Source organism: Asterias amurensis, chromosome 8 (assembly GCF_032118995.1).
Source record: "Asterias amurensis chromosome 8, ASM3211899v1".
NCBI lineage: Eukaryota > Metazoa > Echinodermata > Asteroidea > Forcipulatida > Asteriidae > Asterias > Asterias amurensis.
Genome location: NC_092655.1, coordinates 909,063 through 926,423, shown reverse-complemented (window position 1 = coordinate 926,423; position 17,361 = coordinate 909,063). Strand labels below are relative to the sequence as shown.

At 37.9% G+C, this 17,361-nt stretch overlaps 2 protein-coding genes across 2 annotated transcripts; one reads left to right on the top strand and one right to left on the bottom strand.

Moving 5' to 3' along the window:
- Positions 1 to 117: 117 nt before the first annotated feature.
- On the bottom strand, positions 118 to 6,871 carry LOC139940345 (E3 ubiquitin-protein ligase RNF139-like). Its single transcript, XM_071936558.1, has 3 exons — positions 6,798 to 6,871; positions 5,582 to 5,918; positions 118 to 3,826 (listed from the first exon to the last, which is right to left on the bottom strand). The coding sequence occupies exons 2-3, from the start codon at positions 5,781 to 5,783 to the stop codon at positions 2,067 to 2,069; spliced, it is 1,962 nt and encodes a 653-aa protein (XP_071792659.1). The 5' UTR covers positions 5,784 to 5,918; positions 6,798 to 6,871; the 3' UTR covers positions 118 to 2,066.
- A 4,165-nt stretch (positions 6,872 to 11,036) lies between these two features.
- LOC139940618 (RING finger protein 145-like) lies at positions 11,037 to 15,842 on the top strand. The gene is made up of 2 exons (XM_071936958.1): positions 11,037 to 11,414; positions 11,852 to 15,842. Exons 1-2 carry the CDS (start codon positions 11,207 to 11,209, stop codon positions 13,465 to 13,467), a joined length of 1,824 nt encoding a protein of 607 aa, XP_071793059.1. The 5' UTR covers positions 11,037 to 11,206; the 3' UTR covers positions 13,468 to 15,842.
- Positions 15,843 to 17,361: the final 1,519 nt, after the last annotated feature.

The following is a 17,361-nucleotide window of genomic DNA, read 5'->3' as shown; positions in this document are numbered from 1 at the left end:
ACATGTGATTGGGAAACATTGCAAGCCTTTGAGTAAATAAGACACAAATTGTTCACAATCATTTCTCATCAGAGTCCCTGTAAATATAACAAAAATGTAGATCCAGGCATAAACAGTGTACAGTGACACTAGTTAAATTGTACAATAGTCGATCTTCAAATCGTTAAATTTTAACAGTTTTATATCGATGGTAAAAAAAAACAAATTTTCTTGTGTATAAATATAAACACCAAACTGACTACTTATAGTTTCTATTATGTTGATTGATACTGTGTTAAAGGCAGTTACCCATGACTAATTAAAGTTAACTTATAAGGTGCAAATGCTCATATTGAGTGAAATACTCAAATTTCTCCACATGACAAAGACAATGGCTGTCAGTGTCCCTTGTATCCCTTAAATAGACAAGTTTCCCCATAAATTATCAAACGGCCAAACCTTTCAAAAACAGGCACAGTATTAAGTGTACTTGATGTTATCAATTAGAGCTGCCACCAGATTTACAAACTTTGATACTTGTCTGGCCCTGATTAACCATCGCAACAGACCTTTAGTTTTGAGAGAGGAAATTTTCTCTCATTTAAAACTTGCACCTCTAATTCCATCAGTAACACAATTGAAGACTTTTTGTACACAAGCATGTTGCAATAATCAATACGGACAAGTAACAGCATATTATACACGTGTACATTCTTTACCTTGGGCAAAGTGTTTTCATTTTAATTTAGTACGATACAATGTAATATTTTTTGGTATGAATGTTAACGCTTTCAGGTATGCACCTCATTTGACATGGGGTCTGTATTGTACAGACCCTACTATCTGGATGGAGACCTCACCACTTTATACAATCACCCTTTATTGTGCGTTATTGATTAAATATGTAGAAATAAAATATTGATTGATTGACTTACAATGTGGCTCATAAACAGAATAACCAATTCATTCTTTGTACGTACAAGTTTTGGGGAACTTATAAATGCAGAACTTTACATCAACAAAAATAACAGCAAATAATAAATACCATGACCATAGCCCAGAATACAATTGGATAACAATCAGCTCGGGAGGAAATCAGTTTATTGAATGGCAAGCTACATGTACGTTAAATAGCTGCAACTTGTTTATTGAATGGCAAGCTACATGTATGTTAAATAGTAGCCTTGCTCAAGGCAGTCGAATTATTCACTCCGAAAAAAGACCGCCGCTGTATAAAAACCCACCCGTATTCACTGTGCGTAAAACCCACTCGTATTCACTGTGCGTAACATCGCACGACACGATGCCCCCGTACACTATCTGACCACTGACCTCATTACTATAATAAGCGAAGAGTTCCCACGGTCAGCTCATTACCATAATGCCCGCGAAAGACGAGACATGTTTACCTCACACACCACTACCACGGACGCATGATAGGGTCCAAAGGTCGTGATAAGGGAAGTGCGTGATTGGACGTCAAAATGAATAATTCATTTGCCTCACATCCTGCACATCCTGTGTTGTCTGATAGGTCTGACGAACGATATACATATTCATGAGCTGCATACTAGCATATCCTCGAGCCCCCCCAATTTCGTCCACTATTGGAATTTTTTCAATACAACACATTAAAACGGGAAGATACAGATCCGACAAGGCTGTCGGCCTGACGGCCTCCGCATGCGGTTAGTGGTGTACGAGTGCGATGACTTGTGTGAACAGTATTCGTGCGATGTGACAGTGTGTATACGGGTTGGTCATTCGGTGTGATCGCACACACCATGCACAGGGTATACGGCGGGTGGGTTTACAGCTGCGTCTTTTCGGAGCGAATAATGCGACTGCCTTGAGCAAGGCTAGTTAAATAGCTGCAACTTCACGCCATATTCTACAAAGAGAAATTTTGTAAATTTGCCCGTATGTAAAGTGCCATATATGGGAGATTTTGGGAGTAAATATGCAGATCAAAGTAAATTCACAATACTATTTCTGTGATAAACATAGCTACACATGTATCACAACCTCAGATTTAGTTTGTAAGACACAGTCACAAATTTCTTCTTGAACTGAAATATATTTTCCATTTAATCCTCGTGGAGTATATCATTTACTTCCTCATTATCTCCTTCTTCTTGCTCTGATTTGATATTCTGCATGATCTCCTTATGGCATAATGGGCATGTATCTTGAACATATAACCATTTACGAAGGCATAGTGCATGAAACAGGTGTTCACATGGTGTGATTCTAGCGCTAATGAGCTCTTGATAGCAAATAGCACATACATCATTATGCTCCTTCAACTGATGCTCTGTAGCAATAGGAAGATTGTCTATCTTTTTCACTGCCATGCGGCGATTCTGAAATTTCTTCCAGCCGTTCTTCCCGAGCTGAAATATGTTGAAATAGGCGTGGATTACGATCATGATGGCACGGATTACTCCGCCCGATTCAAAGATCAAGATCCACACCCCATTGCCAAAGAGGAAAATACCAAACAAGAATTCGATGGTGCTACCAGTGGCTTTAATATAATACACATAATCATCTAAACTTTCCCAGAACTTGTCGCTATAGGTATCGATAAGAAACAAGGTGTAAATGATTAGAGTGACAGTTACTTTGATGATGAGTTCCATGCAGAAAGCAGTTACTGCTAGTAACCAAGTCCCCATGGTGAGGGAGGTCCATAGATAGCTAATCACACTGATTGGAATAAGGATGAGGATGGCAGACATGCTAAGAGCTCTAAGATGTTTCCAAATAGATGCGGTGTGAGATGTACTAAGAGTCATCATCACTTGACTTAACATATTATGAATGAAATGTAACATGGCGGTACTGAGCAGGATGAAATTGCGAAAAAGACGGACTAAACGTTTTGTTGGCTCCAACCCAGGTAGACCAGTCTGAAGTGACAAAATGAAAAACAGTATTGCCGTGACGGTACCAATGTGTGCTACCTCGTCAGACTCGCCACCCATAAACTTATCCGCCCATTTACCAAGGTGGTATGAGAGGTACGATACAACTGCTGTGAGGCCTAAAACTGCAAGGGTTGAATCGCAGCCATGGGTCGTTACTTCAAGAAAGGTATTCCATGCCAAAGTAGTTTCTGTCAGTTGACTTTCATTTGTCAACACATTGCTACTCATTATCACAGGCAGTACTTCATTAGATCTTAAGGCTGGGACAATTTGTATGATGTGCACAGTGAAGCGTAGTAACCAAAATGTTCTGAGTACATTTGGAACTTGGAACTGTATCCAAGCATTCTCAAGGACTGTATTGAATCCAAAGTTTTGTAGCATAAACCGATAGGTTCGGTACCACATTGGTACGTTCCAGATGCTCCATATAATGTTAGACACAAATATTGTAGCCACCTCCAATGCTGGGACTAAAACTGAGATAGCATTCACGGCAATAAGTGTGTTAAAGGATGGGTTGTCACTGCTGAAGTATGTCATTCCAAGTCGTATGAACACCGGGGAAACAAAGTAGGCACATACCACAAGCCAAATATTCAGCGTAAATCTTTCTGGTAGAAGCGTTATACATGCTACATAGGTAAAAGCATAGGCCATCTGTACTACTGCATACAAGGCAAAGTCACCACTGAGTACAATTTGGACGGGTGAAACTTTTGAAGATTCTTCACAGATGGATTCTTCTTGAAGGAGGAGATCCCATTTTGAAGGGCACTTGTCTCGATTGACTTTCTCCATCATGACATTATTCCACCACAATGTGCTGCCTAACGTCCCAATGCAAACCAGAATGGTGTAGATTTTTAACAGCGTTCTTGTCGAGAGACAGAACATAGCGGCTGCAATGGAGACAACTGGATGACAAAGGAAAACAAAGAGATCAATAAGATTTGGTATTAGATAGATTAGATAGTTAAAAAGACTATACCCTAACCCACTCCAAACCATGTGTATACATGAGACCCGCTTCGTCCATCACAATCCTTCATCAAAAGAGTTGAACCATCATACAAGTTCGCTGTTTTTGAAGAGGTTCAATTGATTTTAAAGTCTGACTCCTCGAGTGGTTAAGAGCATGGAATTCAAGTTCTGGTGCTAGGTCACCGGAGTGTGGGTTCGAATCCCTGTTGTGACACTTGTGTCTTTGAGCAAGATACTTTGGGAAGTGTCGTGGCCGAGCGGTTAAGAGCACCGAATTCAAACTCTGGTGTTTCTGATCAGCAGAGTGTGGGTTCGAATCCTCAGCCGCGACACTTGTGTCTTAACCCTTTGCATGCTACCATTCATTACACACACTATTCCCTGCCCGCTGGAATCTTTTTGCACAATCATTAAAATTACACACATCTGTACTCGAAAGCATTTTTTCTGTGTGAAGGAATTATTTTATTGCAAAATGCAAAATAAGATAAATGTAGAGTATAATACGGACAACCAGTTAGTTCAAACAGAATTGACTTTGAGTACATAATTTATTAAGTACACACTTCCAAAGCACACCGACAAATGTCCCCAACACCATGGACAGTTCTACCCTATTTCCCTTCTTGCATAGGAAAGTTGCCATCGCTATCGTCAGATTCGGCCCCATCTTCCATAGATATGTGTCCATTATCTGGCCCAATGTCAATAAACATAACCCTACTGAAGTGTTATCATCTCTATCGTCTCCCAAAACATCCTTAGACTCTTATTTTCCAAAGCTAGAATCCGCGAAATTCTTCCAGAATGCTGCCTGCGGCGTCCATTGTTACTCCATTTTGTTTTACGGTGAAAACAGTCACCGAAAAACTCAGAAAATACAAGATTTTTTCATGAAAAACTGTTGCGTATTCGTTCGTAACATGTCCTCTGTGTATCGAAGTGTATAAAAAAGTACCCGGATGGATGTCAGGGGTCAAAAGAAAGGTCGATTGTGTGCAAACAAATAGCACGTTGTGTTGGGCGCAAATATGCGCCCACAGCAGTGAGGGAATAAACGTTGCGGGCGCAAATTTGCGCCCGTTGCACGCAAAGAGTTTTAAAGCAAGACACTTTACCATTGCTTCGTCCTTCAGATGGGACGTAAAGCCTTTGGTCCCATGTGTTGTGTAACTCATGTAAAAGAACCCAGTGCAGTAATCGAAAAGAGAAGGGGTTCGAGTACCTTGTTTGGTAGATACATGCGCTATATAAGACTTGATAGTTTATTATATTATTAATACTCCTTTCTTATCTAAGGATTTCATCAGTTAAACAGCACCATGGTATATAGCGCCATTGGGTTCCACGGAAAGAATTGACCAATCAATTGTGAAAAAGTATATTGTGTTTGAATATGTGAGAATCGCACATACAAGTATATGTTATTGATTTGAGCAACGACGACCAGTGATTCCATTGAACGTAAAAAAAAACATGATTACTCCTAAAACTACATGTATGAGGTTAAATCTGCTATTGTCGTTCATGGAGACGATAGCGGAATGAACCTCATATAGTTCTAGGAGTAGGGTAAGGTGGCAACACTGGCAATATTTAGAATAAAAGAATCTCCTCAGCCACAGAAATCTATCGTTATAAGTCAATATCTCAAGAAGAAAGAAAACAAGGTTTAAATTTATTCTTACCCATCACTGCGAGAAATCCTGACCATACTGGATACTCTATCATAAACTGACCTGTGTCTACTCGTAAGTTTACAACAGCGTCAATGATGAACAAGGACGGCACTCTAAGCACAACACTCAAAACCGCTTGTACTTTCTTGCTCATGGTGAACATCATAATGTCGTATGGGTATTGCTGGACAGAGCACCAAAGCTCAAGCATTATTTGAGTTAATGAAAAGGTGTCATCATCTGCATATTGTGGTCATTTAACTGTGGGTCAGGTGCATGAATGGCAGACGAAACTGGCTGGACGGAAATTCACTCGGATAACATCATTCTCTTTGAAATCCTGTGTCTGTGATAGAAAAGAAAAACAGAATATAAGTTTCTCCTTCGAGAATTCAAACAAGTGTAGCATTAAACAGCCGTTGATGGACATCCACCCACACCGCGTCACCAGCAAACCGAAGACACGTGATGCGACTACCACCTGATCTATTCGCCGCGACGCCATGTTTCGTTACCATACACATCCGAAAATCGCAGACTTGTCAATCGCTCCACGATGCGGAGTTAAAAATCATCGATTTGGAGCTTAACAAATGATCGTGAGTACAATTAAATGCCTGATGTTACATCCTAGACGTATCGAGAATAGAGTAGGCGATTTTTGAGCTAGTTTGTTTGGTCTTTTTGTCATTTTGAGGCATTTTTTGTGGCTGGGTGTCGCGAAAAACAGGGTATTCGTTAAAATTCTGTGCCATTCCCTGGGGCGCTAGTACGACAGATAAAGTCAAAAATTGTTGAAAAGGAGTACAGCGCCCCAGTTACTGGGTCTAACAATTTACATACAATATTTTGCCACTTTTCTTTCTTGTGAAATAAAATAGTGTACTACTACTACTAGCTAAAAACTAAGGCTTGTACTTCTACCTAAATAGAGGCAACCATATTTATATCATTCACTAATAAAAAGGTTTGTATTGCCCCCTTTGACCTTGTTGATTGTAAACAATGTCTAGTGAAATGTCAATCCATCAAATCAATCATCCCAATTCCCATCATCATTTGTGATCATGTGAAAAAGTAGCCCCAACAAAAACACGCCCAATCATGAATCAGTGTGGCAATAAAACGGGAATTTTTTAGATCATGTTAAATTCCCTGGTTTGTTACTTCACCAAGAATCGATGTTAAATCGTCACATTTAGCTTGTTTAGTAAGAAAATCCTACCTCATAATCCGGCCGTCCATCCAGACGAGAAATACAGGCCCACACACACACACCTCCCACACACAGTTGTCAATGCACCACTGATGCAGTGCTATTTCTCATCGTTACTAGTCAGTTCAACGCATTAACTCTATTTGAACAGTATTAGTGGTATACGAGGAGCCAGACCAATCTGGTTTCTAGACTTGTCATTGGTGTTTTTCATAATGTAACAGTACTTTAAAAGGAAACAGTCAGCACAAAAGCTTTGCTTAACAGCAACAGGATACCAGCAGCTAACATACCATTAGTTTACATGGTTGTGACTGGTGCCCCACTAAAGTTTTACTTAGCAAACAAATTAAAATGTTTTTGCTTAACAGCTTTATGGCCCAAAAACTGTAACAAGATAAAACAATCTGTTTGTTCAATATTTTTTTTAATTGAATAATCAGTTTAAAGTTATTAAATTATTACATCCACCTCTGATACCCACCTGCCATACATTCATAACAAAAATGTAATTTCCTTTGAACTAAACTTCTGACCAATGCCTTTGACCATACAACTCATACTTTGACCCCCGACCTCATTTCACGGACAACATTGAAGTTGCCGCACAGGCAAGTTACTGTAAAATCCGTGCGCTAATTGCAAAAAAGTAGTTCGCCAATGAATTGTAAAATTAGAATAATTATGTTTGTTTTTATTATGACTTTTATAATGAAATTTCTTTGAAGATTTCCTTTAAAAAAAATAGTTGTTTAATACTGTACAAATTTAATGTGTAATTCTCGCATTATATTGACTGTAACTTGTCGCGTATTAATACTGCGAGGGTGCATTGGTCTGGAGGAATGCAAAAGTGGCAAATTTAATTGTGCTCTGGAGCTGGCATTTAAACTCGTGTATTGTTCTGTGCTAATTTGGATGGACGACGGTCACTCGCTATTCTCAACTTTTTAATTGATGGAATTTTCGCCCAATACTGTGAATTCTACCTGGACTGAACTAGTGGCAACTCTAATGTGTGTATAGACAAGGTGGAACTCATTTTGGGGGTTCGGAAATGACAGGTAATTCTAAAAAATGTGGACAGAAAAACTGCAGTTTTCGGACCCAGGTGCCGCGGTGTGCAGGACTTCATCACGACAATTTTCACAGCTCAGAAACATCGGACGAAGTTCGCTGAAAGGAGCCCAAGAGTCACCCCATGTCAGTGAGAGAAATGTGAACAGTGCTGAACATAATGTTGTGCTGGTTGTTGTCTAATGAACGAAATGTCGAAGGATATCAAGGAAAGGGTAGGTCAAATTGACCTGGCGGTGGTAAGTTAAAAAAGCAAAACCCTTATTATAACACATTGTAAGTGACGACTTGTGGGCTGAACTTTTTATGGGCCCGGCCGGACAATTATTGGCGAACGTCCGACTACCACATGTTTACTAACACAGGAACAGTCCTTACTATCAATTTTCCAGTGGGTGTTATCCTTACCTCAATTAAGTTGTTTCAGCAAAATAGAGAACACTGCTGTTACCCGGTAGCACTTTTATTTACCGTACGGAAACAAGTGTAATGCATTGTAGACTGAACTACGGACATTTTCCCCTGTAGTTTTAGCATTAAGTGTTTATATGTACATCATGTATGCAAAACATTCACTGCCTATTGAGCACAACCATTCAGTTTATAATAATCCCCACACTATTATGTAAGTGCACCTGTTACATTCAAATTGGACAAAGCTGGAAAGTTTGTGCACTTTAGAAGAATGCAAACAATGTTAAGAGTGCAAGCAATGTGATTTCCATTACAACCACGGGGTTCTCTTCAACGAACGTTTAGTAATCCTATAACAAAATATTACAACGAAGAGCAAAGGAAATGAACTGATTAAATCTACATCTTAACTAAAAAATTAATCTGGAGTAGAAGCAGAGTAAATTCGTATAAAAATAATGATGTGTTGCAAGGGCGTCACTAAACACACTTTATAAACAGAAGTCAACAATTTTCATCCTCATGCATGTTCACAACTTTTAAACAAGTCTGAGACATAATGGTGATAGCGAATCAATGTGCTTCAAGTATCAACACTTTTCCACGTCATAGACATTGGATTCGTAATAATTAAGGAAATCTGTAAAAAAAAAAATTATATATAAAAATAATTAGGAACTCTGCAGGAGTCCTGCAGCATGCCAAACAACTATTCCCAATTCCCACTGTGTTTTGTCTTTTATTTCAACCCATGTCAAATCATAAATATAAAAAAAAAAAATGTAAATAATGCAAACCTTATTGCTTGTATCGCATTATTGCTGATAACAGTTAATGAAGTGTAATGTGTTTTCTGGAGGAGAAGGAAATGTCTGTGATAGGGCCTTCAATTTGTTTATTTAGCGCTTCGGATGGATAATGTTAGTATATTAATTAATTAATTTATTTATTTATTTATTTATTAACTTTTGTAACCGGGGATGGGTGGGTGTCGTACATACTCCGAATATCTGCGCATTGTCGGGTCTACTGCATGAAAGCATGGAGTAAAACTGCGCTGCGTGCCAAAACGTGAACGTCAATAGGGAAATAATTGTGAACGTCGGTTTGACGTTCATATAAACGTTTTTGACCAAGTTCAACTTCGGCGACGCAAATAGGTCAAACTGGTTTATCTGAGTAGCTGCTGTGGATTCGTCGATGACATAAAAGAGGACTCGACCGCCGATGGGAGATACAGCTTCTCAAATTCAAGGTAGGCCTACGACCTAAACATAGACTACGGGGAGTATTTCAAGTTGGGCATACTTTACTTTTTTTTATATAATATTAATTTTAATATTGTTAATTTTAATTTTTTAATTCAGGCTTTTATTTTCTGTATTTTTATAAACATGTATGCTTTCTGTTGGAGGGGTCTGGGAGGGCACACTGCCTTGATGACAGTTTTTAAAACTTTGCCTTGTCCTGGACGGCCCCTGCCAACACGTCCGAAGATTTGAAATAAATAAATAAAATATCAAATCAATATATTAAACTGATTCACTGTGACTAGTAACGTATAGGCTTCAATCTGTTTTAATGTTTCTCTGTCTTTACTCCTCTCACCGTAGATCAAACTGGTTTCTCTGAGGTCACCAGTCATTGGCGATTGAGAACAACTTGATGGGAGATACGTAAAGGTAATACAGCTAATACAGGCCTAGATTAATCAGTAGCAGGCTTTATTCAAGTCGCCTTGATAGAAATTAAGTGCAAAATTATATTATGATTAAGCGAGACCCCGTGTGATAACAAAACCTGTTTTTTTCAGTTCCCTGTCTATGCTCCCCATTGTTATGGGTTCGTAACAATTGAGACTCAAAGAAAAGAGACAATTATGACTACTTTACTTGTTTAGAACTTTGTAAGTTGTCACCAGTAGAGGGCGGTATATAAGATGAGTGGTCTACTCCAAAGAGATAGCTCTATGGTCTACTCCCACCACCCAGCTATTGAACAAGTTTTACAAGCCTACATTTAAAAAGTAAATATTTTTGCCTGACGATGGACACATGCTTATGTTTGGGTAGGGAAAACAAACGCGAAAGCTTGAAAAAATAGGAAATGACAATAAATAAAGGAGCCACCCTTGAATTTTTTAGGTAGCAAAAAATGTATAAACTGCTGTGAGGCAATTTTTTCATTATATATTTTTAATTCGGTGGCACGATCACTACTCATGCTTCGGTGCGTATACCTTTTTTGTGTAAATTGAAAACAAAACTGTAAGAAAATATAAACATAGTAAACATGGAAATTATAATGTTACAAATTCTTATGAATCTAGCCGAACCTGGCTTCAAAAACTTAAATTTAGCTCGTATTGTTTTTGTAGAGGTGGTGGCGTTGTAATGTTGACTTTACTTTGTAGCAAAAGTCTGTTGCTAGGATCTGATTGGCTACAGGTCTGTGGATGTGTGAATAATAAAATAACGGATGGACTGCTAAGTGTTACGGTGTTCATAACAATTGAGACTCACTAAGGAAAGAGACAATAATTACTTGACAATTGTTTAGAACTCATTAATGGTCCAATTAGTTGCTAGGCCCAAGTTAGTTAGTTGTGCACGAGAGTGTGGCAAGTTGTCACTACCGCTCATCTGGTTATATACCGCCCTCTAGTTGTACCAGAGGGCGGTATATAAGATAAGTGGTACTCCCCCCTAGGCACGAAGGTCAACGTACTTAATCCTGCAGTCCCCGGTTAGTAAACAAACATGGCAGACGCACGTCTCGTACGTGACAAGAAGTTCTGATAGTAAACATTGTCTTAGAGTATGATGTAGAATAGCTTTGGTCCTGCATTTTAACAATCCACATGACCATGACCTACTTTTCAAACTGCGAGTAAATGGTAGAGGGTGTTGGATTGCTGTAGTGTAAACATGGAGAACAGCGAGCAAGAAAAAAACATCATCATGCGATTTTCCAACGTGATTTTGCGCCTACCTAGTGTGTTTATATTGGAGGCTATTTACCATGCGAGGACACGATTCATTTCGACGACGACGACGAAGGACACAGTGGCAGAAACCATCGCTCATGACTGGGGTTTAGAACCACACATGGTGACCCTAGGAACACAGTATTTAGGTACGACACTATAACTAACTATTGATAATTAAACTTTGATTTATTATAAATTTTACATTGACACTTACTTACTATGTGAGTGATTTATATAAAAACGACGTTGTTAAGTATTATCTACATTATGATTGACATCGTTTGTGATTTTATAAATCTACTAAGTAAATATTTTGCTTTGGCTGTTACAAAAACAATTATGCAATTAAAAACTGATTCAAAATAAATGAATAAAGTTATCTAGAGAGACTGAGCTCTCATTGAATGGAGTAATTGTATCATCAACATCAAAACTGTTAGGTCCTCGCAGTTCAGGGGATATGAATGGAAAAATTATGCGTTTAGTGTCACCAGCTTAGCGCTGTATCCATTTATGTATTGAGTTGCAAACATTGTTACTGATAATTGTTTAATTCAACATCTTTGTCTGTTTTTTCTTCTAGGTTATTTTGTGGCCTTCCTCCTTCATGCTCTACCCTTAAGAATGTTGATCAAGATGTACAAGTTCGTCCTCATTGGAATGATGTTACTGGCTGCGCATCTACTCTCAGACCACTTCATATCTACTCAGGTCATCAATCCACTGAACTCTCAATTGCCAATGATCACCATCTTCTTAATACAGTCTGCTATTAGCTTATTTTGTGCATGGTTGGTCGATACAAAACATGTTTGGGTATTCTCTGTGTACCTACTCCCTATGGCAGCCAGTAGTTGTAGTTTACCATTGGATGTGCAGGAGATGGTTCATACAACAGCCCAAATCATCACTCTGACAGGGGTAACCGTTTTTACATTGAGCAACATTCTAGTTCCATACCGCATGGCGTTGATAGGCTACAAGACACTGCAAGAGTATGTTGAACTTTATGGTATTGTCAGCGTCATCTTTGCTGTTTACAACCGATTCTTTGTGCCAATGATTTACCTCATCTTCTGGCTCTCACTGTTTGCTCATCGCTTGTATGTGTACTACTCCAAGAAAGATTCTCATGTATTTCAGGAGCAATGGATGCTTGTGATTTTTGCATCTATTGCTGATTGCTGTGAAAGTCCATGGAGTTTAATTGGGCTTTGCTACACAGTGTCTTACTCTGCATTCCTTCTACTCGTTCTTTGCAAGATCTACTTGAAAGGATTCAGTGAACTAGGAGGACAGAGTTTTCTCCATCGTGGATGGACAGAAGGTATAACGCTAATGCTGCTAGCGATGGAGACGGAGCTTCTTCAACTCAAGAAGCTTGAGAAGATTCTGCTATTGAGTGTTGTGATGTTCATCGTCCTCTCATCAACGATTCAGTCCGTATATGAAATATTGGATCCTGTGATCCTTGCCCTCGCTGCATCAAATAGTCGCAATGTTTTCAACCATTTCAGAGCAATAAGCATGTGCATTGGTCTTATGGTGACCCCTTTGTATTTAAGTCTGACACTATTTACTGTATTTGAAGCGGATCTCTGGCTAATGATAATTGTTTCAAGTTGTCTCCTGACTGCAATCCAGACTCTAGGGTCGCTGATGATCTACTTTCTCTTCATGGCGGATCACCGACGTTCAGAACCGTGGGAAAGCCTGGATGACATTGTGTACAGCATTCATGCTTTGTGCCATGTTCTAGAATTTGGCTTAGCATTATCAGTTCTCTTCTATGGTGGAATGGAGTCTCTTCATGCTGACTATAACATTGTTGGAGGTGTTGTTATTCTTGTCCATTGTTACTTCAATGTCTGGCAGCGTGCTCAAGCAGGATGGCAAAGTTTCCTTGGTCGCCGAGAAGCAGCTCACAAGATCAATTCACTCCCTTCGGCATCCAAGCTTGAACTCTCTGCTCTTCAAGATGTTTGCGCAATATGCTTTGAAGAGATGAAGTTTGCAAAAGTAACCCCATGCCATCACTTTTTTCATAATGTTTGCCTTCGAAGATGGCTTTATGTTCAAGATAAATGCCCCCTCTGTCATAACAGTATTATACCTGGAAAGAATGGAGCATCTTCTGATGCGAATAATGACAATAGAATGGATGCACCGCATGGATTAGATGTAAATCTTGGACAATGAGATGGAGAGTTACCATGTTTACATTTCAAAATGCCTAAGTAGGCCCTTTATGTGAGATCTGCAAAAGAATAAATTTATATTTTATGAATTTATGTAAATGTCTAATGCATGAAATCTTTCACACTGTAGGCCTATGTGTATGGTTGTGTAACTTATAGATTGCTACCGTTTTGAAAAGGACCGTGACCTTTGTATCACCTAACTTATGATAAAAATAATGATTGTAGCTGGTCCAATTCAGTTGCAATCAGGGAGGAGGTCAAGGTGGTTAAGCAGATTTTTCCTGCAATGGGATGAAACAAGTTGATCATTTGAGCTGTATGTGGAGTCAATATATTGGTTCATGTCAAATGATCGAATCATGTGAGTACATGGAATCACATAAAATTGACACCAATTTTTTAGATAACTGCTCAAAATGCCATTTTCTTTCCAATTAATAGTTTTAGCATGTTAGATTTAAGATCAGCATGATAAGTACATACTGCATGTTTTGTCACACAAGATATACTAGTCCTATACTTTTCTCAGTGAACTTTGTTCAGTGACTTTTAAAGTATGCTATTATTTTCTTCAAAGTTTGACCATCACTTTAATTTAAAGTACCATAATAAAAAAGAGAATATTTAATAATTAAATATAATGAACAAGTTTGAGGGCAACTTCATTTGTTTAACTATTGTAAAAATAAATTGCAAGTATTCGTTTTGCTCACACATATTTCACACTCCATCAGTGTTGGTGCATAAATAATGATGTATTTGTCAAACAACAAACTTATTTACACGGTGAAGTCTAAAACAACTTTTAACTTAACATTTCTCTGTCTAAATTGCTGACTAATTGAAAAGTTTGATGGGTCAAAAAGTTGATTGTGCGCAGCACAGAGTTCATCAGTTACCCCCTTAATCAAATGTTTTATCAAGTGGCACTCTTGCAATCCGGTTTTTACCCTAGACCCCAACAACTGCAATAGACCTGCCTACCTGGTAACTGAGTAACATGACCTTATTACAAAGGGTTGTGTTTGTCACCAGGTCATGTCTAATGATTAATTCAGACAAGACAAATTATGTAGTTGAATAAGCTCTGAACTTCATGTTTTATTCTCATAGTGTTATCTTGCACAACATATATTGCATAACAGATGTTTTTAAAAACCTAGATTTACTTCAAATATTATTAACTAAAACAACCGATACATCGGCAAGAGCTGAAATTAATAGTATTGATAACACCATGTAAAATTAAATTTTACGAGTAGTGGTGGCACTGAAAAAAGCCAATTTGTACTGCAACACCTTCTAACCAGTCTTTATGGACATGATGAACCAAGAAAGTTTGGTTGTCGCCTCAAGAATGTTGTTGTATTCAATATCTTTGTTTGCTTTCACCACGCATTGTTTGAAGTTTCAAGTTCCCTTTGTGCGTGACTCACTCACCACTCATGCCTTAACATTTCAATACAATTCATTCCAGCACATGTATGCACGTCTTTACATTTTGATTGTAATCAAATCAGTGTCTTAAAAAAATCCAACAACTGTCTATTTTTGACAAACTTAGAATTATGAAGTACACCAATTTTACTGATTTGTAGTAAAATGGTTTGACAAAAGTGCAATAATGTCCACAATGTACTTGATGCGCATGCATTAAGGTCATTTACAGTACAAGTCATGAAATATTTCAGCGCCTCCCTTGAACAATTGTGTACAATGTAAACTTCATTAGTAAAATAGATCACTGTCACGTCACTCAATTACCAAAGACAGATCCTCCTCTAAGGAGGCGTAAGCTCTTGTGTGTTACATGAATATCAACTAGAAGCAACTCATCTGATGAAAGCAATTTGGTGATACATACATGCTTACATTCATGTATCAGTCGTGGAATTATACAGAGGCAATGGGCTCTGATGCCCTGGGACCAGCTTTAAAGAGCTGCTTAAGCAACACATTTGGTTAAGCACAAAAATTGCTTGCCTTTTATTTTTTACACGTTACTGGCCAAAAATGCATGCCATATACCACATTGCTTGTGACTGGTATTGAGCTATTGTTTACTACGCATAACAATTCAGTGGAGTCTCGGCCAGTATTCTGATTTGACTAAGCATGGATTATTTATTGGGCCCAGGTCTTTCTTGGCTTTGGTGCTCATTCAAAAGCTTCCAATTGACTTGAAGATTTTTCAATGGACATGATGAAAATGGACATGAATTTCAAGGCCTGATGTATGATACTGGAAAACAAACTACTGACAATGTTCTGACATTGATTTAACCAATCTGTGTATGTTCATGAAGATAATAAAAAATGGGCTTGTAAAAAACTGCCAACTTATTAAATAATCAACCAGCCACATCGTGGATATATCGATATCTGTAATCTGGTTACCAAGTAGGCTATATGATGTGTTTATTACGAAAGTATCATATTCATATTGTTGAATTGAGTAAAATAAAAAATCTGAGTCAACTTTAAAAAATAATGTTTCCCATTGTAATTTATGAGCTACTCTGTAAAATTACATATAGGTTTTGTGGCTCGGCTAACAGTAACTTAACTGTACTTGTGGTTTATGTGCACTGTTTTTTTTTTTTTTTTCTCTTGATGTGGAGTTATATTACTCCGTTTATTCAACATTCATCAGCAAAGGCATACATCAAATAAAAACACTATCAAAAGACACTCCAGTAAATATTTCTAATATATAACAGGCACAGTAAGTAACAGAAGCTCAGAAAATAACAATAATAATAACAATAAACAAAATAATTAAATAGTTAAATGAATACCTCTATTATATATACAAATATCTACAATTTAGCGTGACTCGGGAATCACGTGGTTCGGGAAAAAACAATACTGACAACAACAAAAACAAAAATTAGAAAAACATAATACATATGGGACAAAGGAAAATAACTTGGCCCTTGATAAAACAGGCAATTAGTAATTAAAACTGACTTCGTCCTTAGTGGTGAAACACAAAGCATTGTTCCTCGTATAGCAATTTTCGAATGATTCTGGTTTTAACCTGTTCTTTTCCATTCGAAGAAAATATTTCAAAGATAACTTTAACTGTGAGATGATGTCGATTTCTGCTGGTCTTGAATAACTATTAAACACCTTTTTGCATCGAATATTCCAGATCAGCCTAAGCAATTTAGCAACAACGATGGCCTGAACCGGTTTTAGAGCATATCCAAGAATTCTGTTAGAGTCGTTTAAATAAAAATGTTTGTTACCTGTATATTTGCTAAGCAATCTTTCTACAAAAATCCAAGCATCCAATGTGTGTGAACAGTAAATGAAAATATGCTCATGAGTTTCTCTTTCTACATTACATAGCGGACACGATTCTTCTGTAACAATACCAATTTTAAGCAAAACATCTTTAGTAGGTAAAATTCTGTGTCTAAGTTTGTACATAAATTGTTTATCATCAGGATCCATTAAGTAGTTCTTAAAATCGCTGATCCATATCGCAGACCAATCAAGATCTTGACTAATACTGAATATATTTTGCCAAATTGGTTGAACTCTAGGAACGACACTTTTTTTCCTAATCAGGTTGCCGTAGTTGGTCTTGGCTTTAGTTAAATACATCGGAGCAGACTCCTCTCCGTTATAATCTTTGATGACTAACCAATTACATAAAGGAGTAGCTGGACCTTCTCTTTTTTCTTCAACTAGGTTGTAATCCACATGATGCTTAAGGCGACCTAGCATTCTACCGGCATTAATATTACGTAATGCACACATTTCAGCAATTTCTTTAAAAGAGATCAGTTTACCCTGTTTCACAATATGTTTTATCCTGTTAATACCGAAAGATTTAAGCAAGGTACTACCAAAGGTGACGTTGTCCTTGGTGACGCTAACATTA

Coding starts and splice junctions, on each gene's coding strand:
- LOC139940345 (XM_071936558.1), bottom strand. CDS start 5,783: ATGCTTGAGCTTTGGTGCTCTGTCCAGCAATACCCATACGACATTATG. Junction 3,827..5,581: donor AGGATTTCTCGCAGTGATGG/GTAAGAATAAAT, acceptor TTTGTCATCCAG/TTGTCTCCATTGCAGCCGCT.
- LOC139940618 (XM_071936958.1), top strand. CDS start 11,207: ATGGAGAACAGCGAGCAAGAAAAAAACATCATCATGCGATTTTCCAAC. Junction 11,415..11,851: donor CCTAGGAACACAGTATTTAG/GTACGACACTAT, acceptor TTTTTCTTCTAG/GTTATTTTGTGGCCTTCCTC.